This window comes from Terrapene carolina, unplaced genomic scaffold, assembly GCF_002925995.2.
Source record: "Terrapene carolina triunguis isolate 2854851 unplaced genomic scaffold, T_m_triunguis-2.0 Scaffold111, whole genome shotgun sequence".
Classification (NCBI taxonomy): Eukaryota; Metazoa; Chordata; order Testudines; family Emydidae; genus Terrapene; species Terrapene triunguis.
Window position 1 is genome coordinate 7071832 of NW_020664462.1, and position 22359 is coordinate 7094190.

The window sequence follows — 22359 nt, forward strand, 5'->3', positions numbered from 1 at the left end:
CTGAAGTCCTCTGTCGGTCTGCTGTAGTGGTTCTCAACCTATTTACCATTGTGGGCCGCATATGAAGCTCTCTCTGTGTTATGTGGGCTGCATCCACACAGTATATATACTACCTGTATGGCCCTGAGGATGTTACATGGGCCGCAGCTGTGTGCTGATTGGGCCACAAGCAGCCCGCAGGTTGAGAACTACTGGTCTACTGAACAAGTACAGCATGTAGTGTGGAAGCTTCCAACACAACATCCCATCAACCTGCCTCAATCCTGAGTTTGGCCTCTAAGAATCAAGAGGAGAATTCAGTCTCCAGGACCTTCAGCCCTTGGCCTCTCTTGCTGAGACTTTCAAAAATAATAATGGACCCATGCCAGATCCTCGGCTGAGGTAAACCGACGTAGTTGCATGGACACCAATGATGTTGCACTGATTTACACCAGCTGAGGCTCTAGCCTCCAATGTGTGCCAATTGCAAGAGTGGTTTTGTGATGTGGACTCTTGCCCACAAGGCACTGGACTGAGACCCACCAACTCAAATAGGAGAGGATTTTAGAACTGCCAGAGAAAAACCTCTTGCTCTGGATTGAAATGTGGCACAAAAAAGGCCTCCAACCAGAGGCAAGTTTTAAATATAGTGATCAATGACTGAAAATTGGCTAGTCACCATTCATGCAAAATATGCGTTGTCCATTATTTCTTTTTAGAATACACTTACAGTATTGTCAGTATTAACCTCGTGAAAGGCCATACTACAGAAAATACAAAACTAAATTTCATCTGTTCATTTAATATTAGATAGTTTTGTTTAAAAAATTATAAGTATATATTTACCGGATAGATCTGACTTTACCCCTCTCCCTCTTCAGTGTCTTTTCTGGTCCTTTAAGAACATGATTCATTGGGAAACTTGCTAAAATAGCTATTTACAGCATCTGATGAGAGAAAAGTTTCCAATCTATCAGTTAAAAAGTACTTACGTAATTTTTGCACAACGTCTGGAACATAGGGGGCCAAATTCTACTCTCGGTTAGGGTCAACCCTATGCAGAGGACTGGCAAAAAGCCTGTACATCATATAAATCCCACTTAAGACCTCAAAGTACATTTAAGCCGTACATAGTCCTTTTACTGGTCTTCTGTACAGGAGTGAATTTCACCCTTATAGTGGTGTGAATCTGGAATAAATTCTGCTCCTGCACCCACTGTAGTCAGGGCAGCACTCCCATTTATTTCATAAGAACATAAAAACGGCCATACCGGGTCAGACCAAAGGTCCATCTAGCCTAGTATTCTGTCTTCCGACAGTGGTCAATGCCAGGTGCTTCAGAGGGAATGAACACAACAGGTAATCATTAAGTGATCCATCCATATCAATGGATTGCAGGATTGACCCCTAACTCTACTGGGATTATTTTAGATTTACACTGCTGTAACTAAGAGCAGAATACGTCCCATAAAGCACTAAGTGTTAAGTATTATAATTAATACTTCTTTCATAACTTTTCATTACTTTTTCCTTTTAAAAACAAGGAAACTATTTTTAAAAAAAAACTATATTTAAAATGGCATTAGAAGTTTTGAACTAAACTAACAAAGCCCAGTGAAATCAAAATCTCTGCTGACAGGAAAATTTTGTGTCTATATCTTCCCCCCATTTTCTTTTTCATTTCAATTAAGAACAAAGAGCTAACCATAATTTTGAATTCCCTGGTTGTTGTTAGTTTGAGTGCAAACCATCATATTTAAATGTCATTTTGTTTTTTAATACACTCACATATAAATCCACAAAGAAATAAAAGCAAATACAGTCCTTAAAGCCTTTATGCACCACATAAAACCTCTCAAGAAATAATTGACATCATTGATGTTTGACTGAAGTAGATATGTATCCAGTCATGGCTCTACTACAAGGCAAAGTTGGAAAGGACTTTTTCTTTTGTCTCTCTGACATTGGCATTAATGATATCTGTTGGTGAACAAACAAAAGATCCAATGATAGAAGAAACTGCCAGATATGGTCAATCATCCAAAGTCTTTATCATTCCCTTCCATAGTGTCTTACTGTTCAGCTTAGGTGCTCTACAGACACTGAGGACATTAATCTTCCTGCACCACCATGTTGGACCCCTGTTGAGTCTCTTGTGCTCGCAAACTTGAGGCCTAACACTGTCAATGCCAGCCTGGTCGCAGAGGTCACACACACACGTCATGCCACTACCAGTCGCAGTGCAATGATCAGACATTGATGCAGGAGTTTCAGTGTAATTCAGAGGAAGCGAGAATCCTGGAACTGACCTTTGCCTCTTAGTGGGGGGAAGGGAAGTGGGGGAGAAATCTTTGTTCACATTACTCAAAACTCTAACCTATCAACCCCAAAAATATAGATCTCTCTCAAATGGATGGCCCTCTTAGAAAATTCACAGCTTAGCTAGAACCTAAAATAGCAGACCCCCATCTCTGCTGCATGGATTCCTCTCTCCAGAATGGTGACAGGTATGCTGTCTCACACAGTCACAGCAGATGTTCTAAGTCCGCTGAGTTCTTCTGACCAAATCCAGCCATGAAATCCATTTCCAGAGTCCTTGGTGAACTGGCCGGCATTATTAATCCCAACGTTATAGCTATATCCTAAGACTCCAAAGAGACTGAGAATATTGAGACAACAAAGATGGGAATGAGGCATAGTGACGATGCATTGGATTAGAAAAAACAAACAAACCCAGACCCCCAAAATAACAACAATGAAGTCCATGCACAGACAGATTTATATCAGTTTGGCAACCAATGTTCACAACTGCACAGCAATCACTTGATACACTTGGCTGACAATGGATTACTTGCAGATGCTCTAAATGGGTGTGTGGGGGTGGGCTTGGCGTTTTATTGATTTTTTTTGTCAATGGCATGGATCTTAGTGGTGTATTTACAATGATCGTTAAAAAAATATCCTTTTTTTCTTCTCTGCAAAACGCCAGGGATGTTTTGTTTCATGCTTTTGGACACATCTTACATTAAAAAAATCATAATAATAATCATTAAAAAAGAAAACCCACACCACCAAAATTATGATTTTTTTTTCTTTTTAAAGGGGTGTCTTGGGTTTTATTCGGGGGAGGGGTTATTTAGTTGCTCATGTCACTAGATTCTCCGCATTTATGCTGGACATCCGAATCTGAGAGCTGCTCTTGCTCAGAATGGAGAGTTGTGTCCCCCCGTTCACTCCGCTGCTCGCCAGAGAGGGATGGCGATGTTTGAAATCCACAGCAAAATACCGGTTGACTTTCCAGCTCCTCCATTTTCTCTTTATTTCTGATTGCACCTTTAGGGAGAAACTTTAAAAGGTCATTTTTTTATGTACTTAGCCGCTCGGGTGCATGCTGACAGACAATCAAGTTTCAAAAATAAACAATGCTTGTTTAAGACCCGTCTTGAACGTCTCCCCTCAGTGAACTCTAGGGAGAATTCTAGATGTGCACGGGGTGGAGGCAGTGGGGAAATGCAATGCAACCCTATTGTACACTCAGTCTATGCTCACTGACATCAGAGAACATGAGTTGCCACCATGAATCAGACCAGGGGTGCATTGAGGTCCTGTCATGTCCACTGCCTACCATGCTGACTACTGTCTCGTTGATTTCTTGTACTCCCCCATCTGTTGTCTCTTGTCTTACACTGAGATGGTAAGCTCTTTGGGGACAGGACTGTTTTGTTTTTCTGTGTTTGTACAGCACCTAGCACAGTGACTAGGATTGCTTGGCATTATGATAATACAAATAATAAATAAAAATGTAACAATAACATTAATAATGTTCCTAAGCCCACCGACTCCCATAGTCTCTGGGTCATGACTCTGGTCCAGTATCCTGTCTATGACAGCGGCTAATACCAGATACTTTAGCAGAAGCATAGCCATGAAATCCTGTAATGGACAAGTTTGGACTCCTCTGCCCTTAAGGGTACTTTCTTCCTAACTCCAGGCAGTTAGCGGTTAGCTTGGATACTCCAGGTGAAATCCTGACCTTGTTGAACTTTGCTATTGACTTCAGTGTGGCCAGGATTTCACCCCCATATCTAGAGCAGAGGGATGATACGGTCAGTGATATTTTTTTTTCAGTTCTGAAACAATGGGCTGCAACTTTGTGGACCTACCATCCTCAAATCAGATTGGAGTCTTTCCCTTATGAGTGGAAACAATCTGCATCACCATGCTTGCCTTTTTTGCTCTCTATTGCATTTGGCATTTATTGAGTTAATCTTTCCTTGGGCATGAACCACCCCACCCAGTGAAGTCAATAGAAAGATTCCCCTTTGATTAGCATTGACTTTGGATTGGGCCCTTGGCGAACCATTCAAGATGGAATATGCTTCATACACATCTCATCCCCATCTTGTCCCCATCCGCCTTTTGTGGATGTATGGCTAATGAAAACACTGCATTCTCCTCTATCATTTCCCCACAAAGGGGTGACAGCAGGCAGATATGAAAGTGTGTATGCTACCCTTTCTAGCATCATCCTGGTATGTCACCTAAATGGCACAATAATAGGACATGCTATGACAGGTACAGTTGGAAGATGAACAAGTAAGTAGGTTTAACTCTTCTTTGTTAACCACATGACACCCGCTGAACTTACTCGGTGTATATATGACATGTACAGAGTAGGGTACACTCACCTAATGTGGCACTAATTGCAATGGGGATGTAAATACAACTTAGCAACTAATCTTCTATCTAAGGGAAACTCACTGCTTTAGGAACTGTAACGATGGAAAGCTCGTTATAAATGCTAAGCATTATTAGGATGCTGCACATCAACTAGACAATATATCCCTCAATCTTAATTCATGACTGAGATGCACAGACAAAGTTAGAGCATAGTTTTATTGCATGGAAATGGGATTTCACCCATGCACAATTACTGTAGATTTGCCTATGTAAAAAAGTGCAGAACACTGCCTAAAACTTCCCTGTAAGCAGTGCCTTGTCAAGGCCAGTTATATATATATATCATTTCCCCCCAAGCAGCCTTTCATCATAGGGCCAGATCAGATCATGTAAATCAGCATCACTCCACTGAGAAAAGGTGATTTACACCATGTGAAGATTTGGCCCTATATTTTTAATTCTCCCCCCCACATCCATAGTAAATGGCACTCATATGGAAAACCACAAGGACTGCAAACCCCAGAGACCAATTTGGGTTAATAGCAAACAAAATAACTGTCAAATCTAGGATCAAATCTACAGGATCTGAAAGGCAAGAATCATAAATGCCATGGCCATGAATGCAATTCATTCCTCTCCACTCACTGTGCCACAGGCCAAAATTGAGAAAGTGCCCTTTAAAATAGGACGAAGTTATTTAACAAAATGTAAAGAAACTGCAAATATTACGCACAGCAAAATATCGGAAATAAATATTAAATATTGTGTTGCAGCTTTAGAGGCAAAATCCCCTATTTCCATTCAAGGATCTCAAATCATTTTACAAGCAGTAATAAAAACAGCTCCAAATCACCTAGGTAAAGTATGGAATTATTATTATTATTCCCATTTTACAGCTACACTGTAACATAAGGATATTCAGAACCCAATCCTGCACTGGTAGTAGGAGTCCCCAGTGACTTTCTGAGCAGTTACAGGGTAAGCCAGAGGCAAAGGCAGGAACAGAACCCAGAACTATTTGACTGCCAGCCCACTGCTTTGACTAAAAGACCATGCTTCCTGCTTTGCTGAAGGCAGTCTGAAATTTGGATGCAGTCAAGGAGTAGATAGCTAATGAATTACAGCTGAGAGGTGGGTAGGGTGACCAGATGTCCCGATTTGATAGGGACAGTCCTGATTTTTGCGTCTTTTTCTTATATAGGCTCCTATGACCCCCCCACCCCCATCCCGATTTTTCACACTTGCTGTCTGGTCACCCTAGAGGTGGGTTTGAAGGTGTGATCACAAGCAAATGTCATGCTAAACAGATGGGGGCGGAGGGAGAACAGGTAAAAATATCAAAAATCTTACCTCCCCATTCAAGAAACAATAGAGAACAGCAACGACAAAGCCCTGGATAAACAGGAGAGAAAAGACCTTAAATTAAAAGGAACTGATAGAAAATGGGGGGGGGGGGGGGGGGAAGAACTGCTAGTCTACAAAGCACATACAGTAAGTGAATGAACACACAGTCAAAGACAGATCCATGCACAGCTGTCATAACAAATACAGAGTTCTTTCTTTCTTTCTTTCTTTCTTTCTTTCTTTAAAAAAAAGCAGAATTCATGGTATAATCACCTGGAAAGATCCCAGTCCCAATTCAAACACTAGTCTCTCCCGTTTACTGACATTTTCAGGAGAAAAGGCAAACACTGTGTAGTGAATTCCAAACAAGGGGATAAGCAGCAGAGTGGAGCGGGCCAGCCTCCTGTTACGACAAATTGAAAGAATGTTAATATATCTTTGCAGGGACAACTTGAGCTTCGATTAACTTTTCGTGGTGTTCCATTTGCAAAAAATAATAATAAATAAAAATAATATATATAAAATTTGCCCATTCGTTCCCATCCCCTGATTTTACCCCCATTTTATTCTGCCCCCATTTTCTGACACTTGGTACAGTCTGAGTATGAATATGTATCAATAGTTTAGAACTGTGGACTATCGTATTCTCTTATTTTGCTTGCATGTTCTTCTGGACAGGGACTGTCTCTTACTAGGGATATGTACAGTACCAAACACAATGGGGCTTTGATCTTAGCAGTGGTCTCTGAGTGCTACCATAATACAAATAAAATAAAGAACAATAGCACCACCTGATTGCCTTCTTTATATGCAGCACCCAGAATCTCCTCTCTGTGTGTTCACCTCTTCTTGAAAGAGAAGAGGTCTCCATTGTATTATGCAATCATGACTCTACTGCTCAGGGGCCTGATTCTGCTTTCATTTACACTGGTGGAAATCATGTGTAACTCCATTGAAGTCAACTATGTTGCACCGATGTAAAATAGTGTGAGAGGAAAATCGAGCCCAGTGGGTCTAGACAAGAATGCTGGGAACTAAAGATATACTAGTGATCAATTGATTCTATCTGGATGAAATTCACGCTACATAGAAGGCCAGCACAATGTCTGTGCATCAGTCAAGCCCTAATTAAGCAAGTCTATGCTTGGTGAGGCAGCTTGCCACCATGAGAAACCATCTCTTGCTTTCAGCTACAATACAAGTTGAATTTTTATGGGTAAGCACACAAAAGGAACAAGCCAACTGAATGCCTATCTGCAAACAAAGCGGGTATAGCGGTCACAAAGAATAACTTCTGAATTGCAAAGGTTAATTTCCTCCAGTAGAAAGATGAGTGGCTGAGAGACGTCTGATGGGGACACTTGAACATTTCCCTTAAAACGAGCTGGCATACGGGTGGGAATAGCGAAAGAAAGAGGCCCTGGCCGAGCTCTGGAAGAACTCCCCGCAATTATTTCATAGGCAGTGCTGACATGGCTATACCGAATGCCACCGCGAAAATATGACACTGGCTCATTGCTGGCAGTATTCTTGGCAGTATCCCCTCCCCATCCTCTGCAGCATTCCCCTTTGTCTGACACGGCTTGAGCCAGCCAAAGTACGGGTCGTCAACAGGCTATGAGAGTATACAGGATTCATCAGTCAATTCACTACAATGGATCAAATTAATGAGGAGGCTGCTAAACATTTAAGGGGGGAAGTATAGCTCAGTGGTTTGAGCATTAGCCTGCTAAACCCCGGGTTGTGAGCTCAATCCTTGAGGGGGCCACTTAAGGATCTGGGGCAAAAATCAATACTTGGTCCTGCTAGTGAAGGCAGGGGGCTGGACTCAATGACCTTTCAGAGTCCCTTCCAGCTCTATGAGATAGGTATCTATCTATCATAAACTGCAGTATGCAGCATTTATGGACTACAAAAATATCATAGAGGATAAGAGAAGTGACAGAAGCACTGGAAGAAGAGAGAGCAGGCTAACAGAATCTTCAAACCCATTTGACACTACAATATTTAAGCTCGCCATGAAATGAGAAGAGATCAAGCCTAGACAAGGAGATACCTCTCTCCAAAATCCATCACTTTAGACAAGGTGTTTTAAAAAAACCCAGCTTGACTGGAAAGTACATTGTTTCACAATGGATGGAAATGGCATGCTCTAATTCAGCCACAAGTTACTGGGTTCAATGCAGGAATGCCTGGGGTGAATTTCTATGACCTGCTCTAACCAGAGGTGTGATTAGTTGATCAAAATGGTCCCCATTGGCTTTAAAATCTCAGAATCTATAACTGCAATGCCATCTCAGGATTGGAGGATACTGTCTTTAATTAACCCCGTGAAAACCTTGAAGGAAATACATGCACAGTGATCACTAAGAAAGAAGTGTTTTATACACACACAGGTTTATAGAAGATCAAAAATTGGCTCGTAACAAGTTAGAAAAGGAGATTGTAATGGGTATAAAAGAATTAGATGTTGTTAAGGAGTCTGTCTCGTCTGACTGAAGCATGCTATTCCTGAACCAGGATGTTAAAACAAAGGCTCTAAGCTGGTTGATGAGACTTTTTGAAATACTAAATAAAATCATGCTTTAAACAGAACAAGTTTCCTCACTCTTTTAAAAAATGAGGTCATGTGCTTTCATAATTGTGCTTCCATTACTGCTATCGAGAAAACACATGAACTAACAAATGCACTTTGCAATGTGATGGATCAATGCTTCATATTGCACAAAGGCAAAGAAAACAAACAGAAATGAACGAAAGAGCAAGCCTAGATGAAAGACAACTTGAAGTATCTGGTGCAATAGACTGGCCATGTCACAAAAGGACATTGGAGAAGGGCATTAACAACCTCCATCTTTAAGGAACTGAGATCCCTAGAATTTATATACTGTGCAGATCTTGTATGTAACAAAACTGCTGGCGAGGAAACCAAAAGCCAACAAACACAAAATTAAAACAACTGATGAAACAAAAGCTATCCGTAGATGTTATCCAGTATTGGCAGCCAGCTATCACATCTGCAGATGGGTCACAGCCAAAACCTGGGATCTCAATACCCATGAACTTGGGGAAGTTTGCACACAAATCTCAATTTCACAGCTGGCCCTATCGCTATAATAAACTAAACCCAAACCAGTTCTGAACATCCCCTGGATTGAGCAGAAATTTGTATCCAGGTGCAATTTTTGCAGCTCTCTATAGCTGTTTCTGAATGAGAAGGCTTGGCAACACGATGGTGGGTAGTCACCCTGCAACGGGCAGAAAGAGTCTGTTGAGGATGAAGTGATGATTCCTGTTATTTTATCGGGAGCAGCAGCAGGAAAGAAAAATGAAAGCAGAAGCAGTGATGGAAGCAAGACTGTAACAACGTACTGCCTCCATTTACATTCATGGCTACAGAACTTAATAGACATGCTACTGAAGTTGCAGAAACACTAGCTAGCCAACCAAACATTACTTGGCTGTTTGGAAGGGACACAGCCTCTAAGAAATGCGACTAAACTCCTGGCTACAGTCAAACACCCCTAAAAATACCAGAGTTAAAATGCCCTGTTAGACAATGAACAAGGCAGAACATCTATTGTTTTGATGGCTGTCTTCAATGAAAGCCTTAAAAATGAGAGACTTTATTATCACAGTTTCAGGGATGGGTTCTCTCGCTTTTATAGTGTGACTGGGAGTCAGAGTAGCAATGGAGTTTTATTGTGAAAAAAACATGGATTCATTTTTTCCTTTTCTTTTTCTTCGTCTCCTGATTGATGAGGTTGCCTCAACCAACCTGAATTCTAATGCCCTAAGTGAGATACATTTACAATAGAAGGGAAGAAATAACAAAGAGGAAAGTTCCATAACTTTGTCCTCTATAAGGAATCTTTCATTTGCACTAATGGGCTTGTTTGGTGAGAGGTTGCTGAAGCCCATTTGCATTGCTGGGGGCATAGGTCTGCATGAATCAAAGATGGAAAAGATCAACTATGTTAGATTAATTTAGTCCCCGTTCCAGTGATTTGTATTGAATATTCTACCCTATTAATATTTTACATTTTAAACAAGATTTTAAAACACATGATTGGTCTTTGTTTTAATCAAAACTATGTGTGGTTGGGAAAATAAACACCTTAATTTGAGAAAAACAGACATTTTGTGTGTGTGTGCTGTGATCTGGAACTGAGTTCTAAGGAAACAATAGAGAGGTTTTCAAAGCTATCAAAATATTTAAATGACCATTAATTTCTAATCATAAATCTAAGTCTAAAGGAAATACCTTATATGGCTTTGAAAATTCCACCCAAAATAACCAAATATGCATAACAATGACTAAGTGGGGTTGGGTGGATAGGTGGATAGGGGAATGATAACGGTCTATAAGTATTTGAAGTATGTAAAAACATGGATATAGAGAAATTATGTAGAGTGATACAAGAGGGTAAGAACTAGGAGTAAAAGATTGAAATTAATAATATGATTATTAAGCCAGAATATAAATAAGAAGAACATATTGACCACGAGAGCTAATTCAATGCAGAATTGTCTCACCATTGCTTAGGGCTGGATTTGACAATAACATTCTTATTAGTCACAAGGTGGCACTATTACAGATTGTCTAAGTTGAATGTATAGGTAGGTAGAACTTGGAGAAATGCTTTATAGTTGTGGTGCAGTTCTTCTAAGAAGCAGATCATAACTCCAGAAAAGTTTGTCTTGAGAAGCTTTCTAAGTGTTTTTTTTTTCTGACTGAAATAATTGCTTAGGTACTGAAGAGACCCGCAGATGCAAAACAAACATTACCAGGAAAATTAACCAGGAATTTTTCAAAAGCACCTAAGGGAGGGAGGCAGCCAACTCCCATCCCCCTTAGACATTGCTGAAAATCCCAGCCTCTGTGGGTTAATAAAAAAACAAGAAAATCATTACAAATAAAGCATTAGTGAACCACACCTTAGGAAACAACTGCCAGTAGGGAGGACGAGCTGTCCTAAACGTTTTCTTCCGTCTTTAATTAATAAGATTCAACACAGACACATCTTGTGACTTAGAAATCCTGGCAGATAGAATGGTGAGAGAGAGATTGTGAAGGCTTGGTGAGTGAGCGTTCCTTGTCAGGCACATAGACAGCCCCCAAAGGGAGGAGGGCCGTGACTCTGGAACGGATTCTGTGAGGAAGCTCTGGGGTTTATCTGTTCTTCCTGCTTCTGGGAAAGAGGGAATCATGAAAAAAACAGCAGCTGAAGGCTGAAAGCCGCCTCTCTCTTCTCCTCTAGATGTTTTCTGCTTACTGAAGTTGTGTCTGTGTCATGGTTCCCAGGACTATGCCTGCTTGTGCCAGTCTGGTCATGAGACCACCTAACAGAACTACACCCTTGTCATATATATAAGATTAAGGCAATGCTACTCTGTGCATATTAAGATTGAGACAACATTGACAACTATTCCAATTTATGAACAGACTGATTGAGGCCTATTGCTGAGTCCCTGGTTCTCTTCTCTTGATGACTTTCTTATAAAACTTTGGGGGCCCCCCAAGGATCCCTACTGGGACCAGTGCTATTCAACACATTCATAAATGAGCTGGAAAAAGTGAGGCGGCAAAATTTGCAGATGATACAAAATTACTCAAGATAGTTAAGTCCAAAGCAGACTGCAAAGAGTTACAAAGGGATCTCACAAAAGTGGGTGATTGGGCAACAAAATGGTAGATGAAATTCAACGTTGATAAATGCAAAGTAATACACATTGGAAAAAATTATCCCAACTACACATACAAAATGATGGGGACTAAATTAGCTGTTACTACTCAAACAAGAGATCTTGGAGTCATCGTGGATATCATGGGTGGTGGATATAATAGGCCAGCGGAGGCTTAGCCAACCATGGCACAGCTGCCGCCGACACGCTGCTGGACTTCTAGGCCCTGCACTTTGCCTCATCTCCTCCCAGCTCCGTCCCTTTCCTGAGGCCCTGACCACCCACCACTGCCTGGTGAGTTTATCCCTCCTCTCCTCCACTCCACGCCCCCATCTCCTGAGGTCCTTACCGCTCGCTGCGTCCCTTCTCACTCCCCACCCTGACAACCCCCCCTTGCCCGCCACTCACCAAGTCCCTCCTCACTCCCCGCCCTCACCAGATCCCCCACCTGCCACTCGCCGCTTCCCTCCTTTCCTCCACCCCCACGAGACCCCCCACTGCTCACCGTGTCCCTCCTCACTCCCTTGCCCCCATAGATGTGCTGGAGCGAGCAGCAAGGAGGGCCGCGGCAAGCAGCAGGCGGGGGGGGGGTGTCTGACAGGGCGGGGCCTGAGGAAGGACGCACCGTGAGGTGGGGGAGGTGAGGAGGGATGCGGAGGGTGGGGGGCAGGAATGTGAAGAAAGACATGGTGAGCAGAGGGCAGGGTGTCTCGTGGGACTGGGGGAGACAAGGGATGTGGTAAATGGCAAGTGGGGGGGTCTCACTGGATGGGGTGGAGGAGAGGAGGCATGTGGGGCGTCTCGCGGGGGAGGAGGCTGAAGGAGGGGAGAGACATGGCGGGCAGCCTCACGGGGGGTGGGTGGAGGAGAGAAGGGACATGGTGAGCAGCGGTGGGGGGGGGGGTGAGCGTGGGAGGGGGCAGGGCACAGGCGCCGACTTTTCAAAGTGCCGGGAGGTGTTCGATCCCCAGCTCTGCCCCATGCCCCATCCCCACCCCGCGTCTTCCCGCCCAGTACCGTCCCTTCCCCCGAGCACACCGTGTCTTTGCTCCTCCCCTCCAGGGCGCCGCGAAACAGGGCGGCATGGGGAGGCACTGATCCGCAGGGCCCGCTGGCGGAAGGGAGGTGCTGGGCGGCTGCTGATTGGGGGGCTTCTGGTGGGTGTTAAGCACCCACCATTTTTCCCGATGGGTGCTCCAGCCGTGGAGCACCCACGGAGCTGGCGCCTACGGGGCAGGGACTGGGCTAACAGAAAAGCGCTAACAGAATGTTAGGAACCAATTAGAAAGGGACAGATAATAAAAGCAAAAAGATCTTAATGTAAATCCATGGGATGCCCACACCTTGAATACTGTCATAGAATCATAGAATATCAGTGTTGGAAGGGACCTCAGGAGGTCATCTAATCCAACCCCCTGCTCAAAGCAGGACAAACCCCAACTAAATCATCCAACTATGTGCAGTTCAAGTCACCTCATCTCAAAAATGATATACTAGAATTGGAAAAGTTAACGAGAAGGGCAACAAAAATGATTAGGGATATGAAACAGCTTCCATATGAGGAGAGATTAAAAAAAACCTGGGACTGATCAGCTTAGAAAAGAGATGATTAAGACGGGATATGATAGAGGTCTACAAAATAATGAATGGGGTGGACAAGGTAAGTGTTATTTATCCTTCACCTAACACAAGAACCAGGGGTTACCCAATGAAATTAATAGGCAGCAAATTTGAAACTAATATATGGGAGTACGTCACACAATGCCCAGTCAACCCACGGAACTCACTGCCTGGGGATGATGTGAAAGCCAAATGTATAACTGGGTTAAAAAATGAATTAGAAACGCTCATGGGGGAATAGGCCTGTAAATGCTATTAGCCAAGATGGTCAGGGATGCAACCCCCTGCTTTGGGTGTTCCTAAACCTCTGATGGCTAGAAGCTGGGACTAGAAGATAGGGGATGGATCACTCGATAACTGCCCTTGTCTGTTCACTTTCTCTGAAGCAGCTGACACTGGCCACTGGCGGAAGACAGGATGCTGGGCTATATGGACCAGTGGTCCTACCCAGTGTGGTCATTCTTATGTTAAGCTGTCAATGGAGCCAAAGGATTTCTGAAGCTGTAATCTTAGAAAAAGATTTCTATAATAGTTATTATGCTATTTGGGACCCCTCCTTTGAAGAAAAAAAAAAGGCTGAAACTGGTTTCTAGTTTAATTTGGAATATGTACAAGAAGCTCAGGATGAGATAATTGTATTTTAAAGAGGAGGATAAGGGGCTATGGACCTACTTGTACACTAGGTAATGGAGGAATGGGATGCTGCAGGTACACCTCTACCCCGATATAACGCGACCCGATATAACATGAATTCGGATAGAACGCAGTAAAGCAGTGCTCCGGGGGGGCGGGGCTGCGCACTCCAGCGGATCAAAGCAAGTTCAATATAATGCAGTTTCACCTATAACACGGTAAGATTATTTGGCTCCCGAGGACAGCGTTATATCGGGGCAGAGGTGTATAATTAAATGGCTGGTTTATGCTCCACTGCTTGTGTTTGTATTTTGGAATATTCAGTAAATCAGCATCTATTTATTGGAGACATTGGCAAGTTTGAATAAAAACCAAGCAATGAAGGCAAAATTTGAGACGGGTGGATATGGAGAGGGTATGGTTGTTTGGGAACTCAGCAATCTCCTGGATGGAGACATTTTCTGTATATTTCCACAGCTTTGAAATGTAGAGGATTCAGTCAGTGGCCTGCCTATCTCTGCCTGGCTGGAAAACAGACCACTTAGATCTGCAGGGCCTCTTCTGAAACCGAACAGGGCAGCTGGTTACGTCGCTCTTGTTTGGCATGTCAGTAAGAATGCTAGTACTTAATGCCTTCAGCCTACCAGCTGAATGGGCATGAATACTAAACTAACCTGTCACAGCTAGACAGCAGCCCTCATGAACACGCTGAAGGTATGTTACAGGGATGGCATATGGAGAGCTAACATTGCCCGCTGCCTGTGCTGGGTTTATATTATGGTAGCTAGAAGACTTCAGCTGTCAATCTACCACCTTTCAACTGCTCTGAATTAAATTCACCACTATGCAGAGGCTCGGCATTAGGTCTGTCCACCATTTCCCTAAGAATTAAATAGTGAATTTCATCCTTAAAAATTATTTTAGCTCAGAAATGCGGATTCCAGTTTCTATGGCGTTCTCAGATCACTACCTTCTCTGGACTGAGCAAATACCTTTTGCCGGTTTTTTTAAAACAATTATTTTCTTCTTCTTTTCCTACTTTTTATTTCTTTTGTTTGCTTTTATTCAGGATCAGTTCTTTGGCTGAATCTTTTTGGGCAGCTCCTCTGCTCTCTTTTTGTCAGTAACCTGAGAAGAGATCCAGTCTCTAAACTAGAAAAAATATATTTTCAGACTTAAAATGGGATAGGTTAGAAAGCAAAGGGAAAAAATGTGCAACCATTAAGAAGGGAAATTTCCCTGACCTTGACAAAAGGCTGTATTGTGTTTAGATCAGTTTGACAGGCCATCTTTGAGAGTGCAGGGTTCAAATCACAAGACTTTACCATGAAATTCCAGTGAAAGTTGGGCTGTACATCATACAGCATAGCAAATATACATAAATACATTTTAGGCCAGATCCGTAGCTGGCATAAACTGCTGTAGCTCCATTGACTTCAGTCGAGGTATCCCAATATATACCAGCTGTTGATCTGGTCCATATATTTCATTTATATTTTCCTAGCAAAGTTTCAGGCAAAGTACTTTCTTTCCAATGTGCATAGCACTCCCTTGCTACATAATGATTAATAACTTTTTCTTTAAAAATGGGCAGGTTTGTTAAACGTTTTCATAAAGACTTTGTGGGTATATTACACACTGATTCAAAAATCAACTGAACTCAATAAAAAAACACTCCCACTGACTTCAAAAGGCTCTGGATTAATCCCTAATTCTGCTATTCATAATCATAAATCGCGTTGGTCAATAAACTGACACATTTCAAACAAATAAGCTTAACATTCTTGATTGTGATGTATCAGCAGAAGCACACGACAAAAAACAAAACCAAAAACAAAATCATCCTCATGCAACAAGAAATAATGAACAGTTTCCCTTCTGCCCCACTGCTAATATAAACCATTTATTTGCAACATGCCTCACAAAAACACAATAATGTCACGGGATTGTGTACACTTACAGGGTAATGGTGGATAGTTCTGACATCTTGCAAGAGTGCTGGTTAGCCCTCTTGGGCTTACAGTAGCATTTCTGAACGCAGCTGCTAAATATGACAAGATTAGCATTTTTTTCAGAATACCATGAAAAGGCCAAAGTAGGTCAGTTTCAACACATTTCACGAGACATGGCACAAAGATGGAAAGTGGGTGCAACTAAACGCAAATGCAGCGCAAACCAGCTCTTTGATCAAAGCGAAAACATAAATAAAATGCATTAGCTGCCGCGGGCAATTGTGGTGTATTGATTCACAGATAAGTTAAAGGGGGAACAACCTGGCTGCAGGTGATTAGAACATTTATGCATAAAAAAAAATACATGTGACTTTGCTGTCAGATACTGCACAGAGAATAAAAGAACAATATACTTAATTGAAACAGACCGTAGGTATTATGGAAAACAATTAAATAGTGGTATCAATTTATAAAACAGAAATTGCTGTAAGTCTGTGTTGTTGTCTGACCAGCCCCAAATTAAAGGCATGTGTAACTCTGCAACCACATGTGATTCATTATTAGAAAGTGGTCACGGACAACAATGTGTTTTTTTCAGTTTAGCTTCCTGTAAACCATGGGAATTCCTTGGGAAACTGTGTGCATGACCGGCTCTGCTCATTGGGACGTATCTCACGCTTTGTCAGTGTGCTTACGCTCAGAGGAGTATACAAGTAAAAACGGCAGCCGTATTCAGTATCGACAGTACCACACCTTCTCCTTGAGATTCCGGCTATGCCCCATGGAAGAGGAGGGACTCATTACCCTCCCATGTGTGCCTGGGAGGCGTGCTCACTGCTGGCAAGAAAGGTAGTACTGGGGCAAGTTGGGGGAACATTTATAAGAAGCCAATGGCTAACAACTTTATATAGCGTGTACAGGTGGCTTCTGTGTCACTGCTTCCCCTTGGGGCTTCTATCTGGGGAGACAGCTTTAACTTGTGGCTGAGTCTCCATCAATGAAGGCTGTCCCAGGGATGTGTTGCATCAAGTACCCTGCCCCAGCAAGCCCCGCCCAATTTGGGTGAGCAGCGTGTGGCAGGGAGCAGGGCTTACGAATGCTTTGTGTTGCTGCAACCCACCTGCAGGTGGACTTTTCACTTTGCCCCTGATTACATCGGTGGCATGAACGAGCCCCCAGAAGCCCAATGTGATTGCTTAGTGGGGCTTCCCCAGGGACCCTGTTACACCAGTGCTCTCTTCTTGTTTGCTTCTGGGGGAAAAAATCAAGGGGTTGGTTTTGATGTATAGATGATATATTATTTGGGGTCCTGGCTGTTTTAGAGACCACATTCTCCACTGGTGTCAATCAGCATAGGTCCCCTGAAGTGGAGGAGCTGGCCCCTCCTCCACCCTGGGCTGTCTATGCTGCACTTCTAAGAGATGCAGCACAGAAATTGCAGACCAAAAGGCAAGGGGGCTAGGAAGGTGGCTTAAGCCGCCTTGGTGCTCTCCAGCTGCTGGGGTACTCTGGGGTCCAGAGCAGCCCCCAGTATGGATTAGACAAATCTGGGAGGCTAAGCTATGGCAGGTTCCGGGGACTGTCCAAAATCTCTGCAATGCTGCAACTCCACCCCAAATTTGCCCCTCCCTCCCACAGCATGCTCCCTAGATGAATATTTGAGAGGAGGTCTTCAGACAACAGTCGCTGGCTTTCTCATTCCCTGCATCAGGAGAATTCTCCCCTGGCTGGATTCAGGGCTTTTGGGGATCCTTGATGCTCTTCCAACCCTTTCATCTTTTCTCTTACCCTCTGGCGGTTAAGACCATCTGAGGTGCTCCAGCTAACAGATTTGTAGTTCTTGGGTCAGGTGGCAAAGCTTTTCCAGGGGAGGCCGCATGACTGCAATTTGTTTCCCAACCTGACCTCACAGACGTAACTCAGCTCTCTTGATTGCAAAGCCTACTTATTTACAAAGGCATTTGCCCAGGGAGGTGGCATGGGAAGGAAGGAATTTTTATGACAGTTTGGGGGACTTTTTGCACTGACACATGTCTTTCTCTGGTTGTGTTAATATATTATTATTTCGTGTTTTTGTGCATCTGCCTAGAGGTGGCAAAGTCAAAGCTCGCCAGCCGCAACGCTCATCGGGATAACTCAGTTCAGGCCCATCAGTTTGCCTAGAGATGGCAAAAAGGTGCATTTTATAAACTGAACAATAAAATAGAATAAATATTTTGTAGCTGGACCATATTCATTTCCGTGGCTAGAACTGCTGAGTCACTTAGTAAAGACACTTCTCTCTTTTTGCACCTTCAACAACCTAGACAGCTACATTCCAACTGCAGAATATTATTGGTGATGATGTACGAGCCAGAGAGAACAGAGCAAGAGTTTTCGATCTCGTGGCCCGTATTGTTCTAGCAGATAGAAAAAAATAATCATGCTTTGACTTGTAAGCAGAGCTCATTTACTGTGCTTAGGGCTGAGAGTAAATACAGAACTGCACGGTGTTACTGTTAGAAAATTACTTCTCAGCGTATAACTGTTCATTGCATCATGTATCTTGTCTGTTTTGACTGTGCTGTATTGTGCATTGTTTGGCAACTGAAATCCATAGTGAGGAATCAGGAGACAATATTAGAAGATTCAGTCAGCTTATTTTTATGAGTGTGGACATTTTCAAAAGTGACTAGTGATTTGGGGTACTTCACTGTTTGATTTTCAGAGGGCCAGTGCTCAGCAGTTTCTGAAAATCTGGCCTTTTACAGTTTCCCAAATTGGCATCCAAAAATTGACACCCCCAAAATTGCTTTTGAACCACTTTTGAAAATCTTAATCCTAGATTTCATTCTTCCTGACACGTTTCCATGTAGCACCTTCTTTGAAGCTTGAGAAATGGTTTCCCTTATCACATCACTCCTTTTTTACTTAGAAATAACATCTTTTATTGGACCAATTGTCTCTCTAATATCCTGTGACTGACACAGCTGTAGCTACACTTCTTTTCCAGTTGGCAGATTAATTTTCTATTGTGTGTGTGTATATATATCATTCTGGTGGATAAGAAACCAACATGATTCTGCTTGTTTGCTAAACTAGCATTATCAGCAGGAAAAAGCACAGCTCTGGAAATAATATTTGATGGACAAGTGCTGCTGCAAAGCCAGGAAAGAGCAATACACGTTGTTTGGGATAATTACGGAAAAGGTCTGCAGAACGTGATAAAAAACAGCAAAACTTTTCCACAAGTTTTCTTTTTTCCCAACTATCCTACTGAACTTAATAGAGAATTATATCCCTGCTATTGTGTTCTACAAGATAAACCAAACATACGTAGAATGTAGATCTGCTAGAAGCTTTTATACCACTATTGTTTGTGTGGTTTTTTGGATACCATACAGTTGTATCCAAATTCATTACCCCTTTCCCTTTTTATAACTGAAAAAAGGGGAAAGGGAAAGAAAGGAACGCAAAAACTAAAAAAAAAAAAGGCTTTTTCTTAAAACAAAACCAGATTTTTTTTCCCAAAAAAGCTCTCAAAAATCCCCAATTATTTCCTCTTAAAACATACTTACTAGAGTTTTACCTGATCTAATTTGACCTACTGCCTTTCTAAACAGAGCGAAAAGCACATGAGGTCAATCAATTTCTTAATGTTTAATAAAAATGTATTGTGCTCTAATTTTGCATAGCATCAGCACTTTGATAATACATTGACAGTGGATTTAGGAATGCTGATAGTTCAGGTTCGTTCACTAGAATGGGACTGAGCAGTGTCAGCAAGGCAGATGGAGATGAAGAGGTAGTGCTTAACTCAGTAGACTTGCACAGGTGTAAGTGAGGGAGAATTTGGCTTATGCATGATTGTAAAGGTGAAAAACAGGAAACTTTATACAAGTTAAGAATGATGCTATTAAGAATTCCTGGGCAAATCCTTTTGGAGGTGGAGGGTCGGGTGGCTTGTCTACACTACTGCTTACATCGATGTAAGTTATGTCACTCAGGGATGTGAAAAAAACACACACCCCCGGGCGACATAACTCACATCTACTTAACGCAGTATCTACACTGTGTGACGTCGGTGGGAGATGCGCTCCCGCTGATATACCTTCCGCCTCTCATGGAGGTGGATTAATTACAATGACAAGAGAGTGCGCGCCTGTCAATGTAGCGTCTTCACCAGACGTGCTAAATCGCCCCAGCTGCATCAATCACAGCGGGGCTGATTTAGCGGCGTAGTGAAGCCAAGCCTGGGAAAAGGAGACTGAAACCATAGCGGAAAGGAGGCCAGAGATGATAATGCAGACAACCTGTGCAAAAAGGAGTGGAGCGGAGGAGTTATCTAATGAAAAATAGACACAGGGTACACCTCATATTCTAAGCACCTACTTGTATCTATTTAGCTTTTTTGAGTTGGAGTTTCTTCTCTTCCTACTGAATAGCACAGGATTCACTGCAGCAAGGAAAATCCAAAATCATCCTTGCAAAAAGTGTACAGAAAGGACGATTATAGAGTGATCCATCCCCTCTTCCACTCCTGCCTTCTTGTAGTCAGAGGCTCACAGTTGCCCCGAATATTAGGTTGCATCCCTTACTATCTGGGCTAATTGCCATCAATGGGCCTATCCTCCATGAACTTATCCAGTTCTTTTTGAACCCAGTTATACTTTTGGTCATGACAATGTCCCATGGTGATGAGTTCCACAGGTTAGGTGTGCGTTGTGTGAAAAAGTGCTTCCTCTTGTTTGTATTAAACCCGCTGCCTATTAATTTCATCAGGTGACCTTGGCTTTTGTATTGTGTGAAAGGGCAAATAGCACTTCCCTATTCACTCTTTCCACACCATTCATGATTTTATAGACCTCTATCATATCCCCCCTTAGTCATCTCTTTTCTAAGATGAACAGTCCTAAGGTTTTTAGACTCTGCTCATACAGAAGCCGTTCCATACCCTTGACCATCTTTGTTGCCCTTCTCTGAAGCTTTTCCAGTTCCACTTTATTCTTTTTGAGATGGCACCCAGAAATGGACACAGTATTTAAGGTGTAGGTGCACCATAGGTTTATATAGCGTCATTATGACATTTTTCTGTCTTATTTATTTCCCTTTTCTAATAGTTCCTAACATTCTGTTGGCCTTTTTGACCTCTGCTGTGATTTGAGTAGAAATTTTCAGAGAACTATCCACAGTGACTAATGGCTGCATTTTCTAAGGGGCCCTGAAAATTTGGACTATCAATTTTGCTGAATTGAATTCCCACAAAATCAAGCATTTGCACATGCCAACAAGATTTTGCATTCCTAGATCAGTGTGCACAAACTCCCATTAGTGAAAGCACAAAACATACAGCAGGAAGCTTAGAGAGTATGTGAACATTTGACACTGAGGGCCGGATGGAGAGCTGGTATAAACTGGCAGAACTCCATTGACCTATGCCAAATTGACAGAGGCTAAGGGCAGGCTCTGTGGGCCCAATTATCCTTTCATTCACACTGGTTGTACCCTGTCATAACTCCATTGACTTAAACGGTGTTACTCCTGATTTACAATGATTTAACATGCTTTATTAATAATGATCAGATTGACTGAGACATTGCTTTGTGAAACCCCACTGCAGTCCATGGGCCAAGGGATCTTTGCTACACCTCTTCAACCCAGTACTGTCAATGGCATTACTTGGGTGGAAATGAGGAGAATGTGACCCAATGGGCTGCTGCATGAAGTGTACAGCCCTGCGACTGCAGACTCTTATTCATACGAACTGTCCCATTTACTTCAGTGGAACTACTTATATGATTTGCAATTTGCAGGTTCCCTTCCTAAGTGAGGGAAGAATCTGGCCCAGAGAATTTAACTAACTGCATAATCACCAGCGCGCAGTTCCTTTCATGCACACAGGTTAGATGATTACCTGTTCTGTTCATTCCCTCTGGGGCACCTGGCATTGGCCACTGTTGGAAGACAGGATACTGGGCTAGATGGACCATTGGTCTGACCCGGTATGGCCATTCTTATGTTCTAGATATGTTAGTCTCATGAGAGACAGGTTCACCAACACCTTTCCATGCCACAGTCTTACTCAACACAGCCATACATCATGAAATGCCTGCACGCTTGTCCAGCGCACCTATTAACAATCCTTAAGACACTCGACACAAAGAGCGTCAATTGCAAAACAAAGGGCACAAGAAATCAAGGATAAGAAAAAAAGAAGCGCCATGATTGGCAATTAATGCCGTTTTCGTTTTCCATATGATAGAAGCCTAAATGCAAATGGCGACAGAAGTTCGACAGAATAGCATGTTGTGCTGCCAGCTTTGAAAGAAATTAAAGGCACATCATAGATCAAGAGATGTCAGAATTATTCCCCATTATCTGCAGTCAGCGAACAACTGCAGCATGAAGACCCGTTTAATTCAGCCCCATTAAGCAAGCGACTACAAGAAAAAAGGAGTGGGGATCAATTTGAAAAACAAAACTCAAA

General features: G+C 42.6%; 1 protein-coding gene across 5 annotated transcripts in view; it reads right to left on the minus strand.

Annotated features, from left to right (window-relative positions):
- Positions 1-1328: 1328 nt before the first annotated feature.
- Positions 1329-22359, minus strand: part of ADCYAP1R1 (ADCYAP receptor type I) — a 171572-nt gene continuing 150541 nt past the window's right edge. For 3 of the 5 annotated variants that reach the window (XM_026652153.2, XM_026652152.2, XM_026652151.2), the window contains 4 exons: positions 15902-15985; positions 6277-6406; positions 6010-6051; positions 1329-3325 (listed from right to left, as the gene is read on the minus strand). In XM_026652153.2, coding sequence (XP_026507938.1) covers positions 3116-3325; positions 6010-6051; positions 6277-6406; positions 15902-15985 — 466 coding nt within the window. In that variant the 3' untranslated portion in view covers positions 1329-3115. The remainder of the gene's footprint in view (positions 3326-6009; positions 6052-6276; positions 6407-15901; positions 15986-22359) is intronic. The other 2 variants (XM_024196805.3, XM_024196806.3) reach the window with 2 other exon arrangements.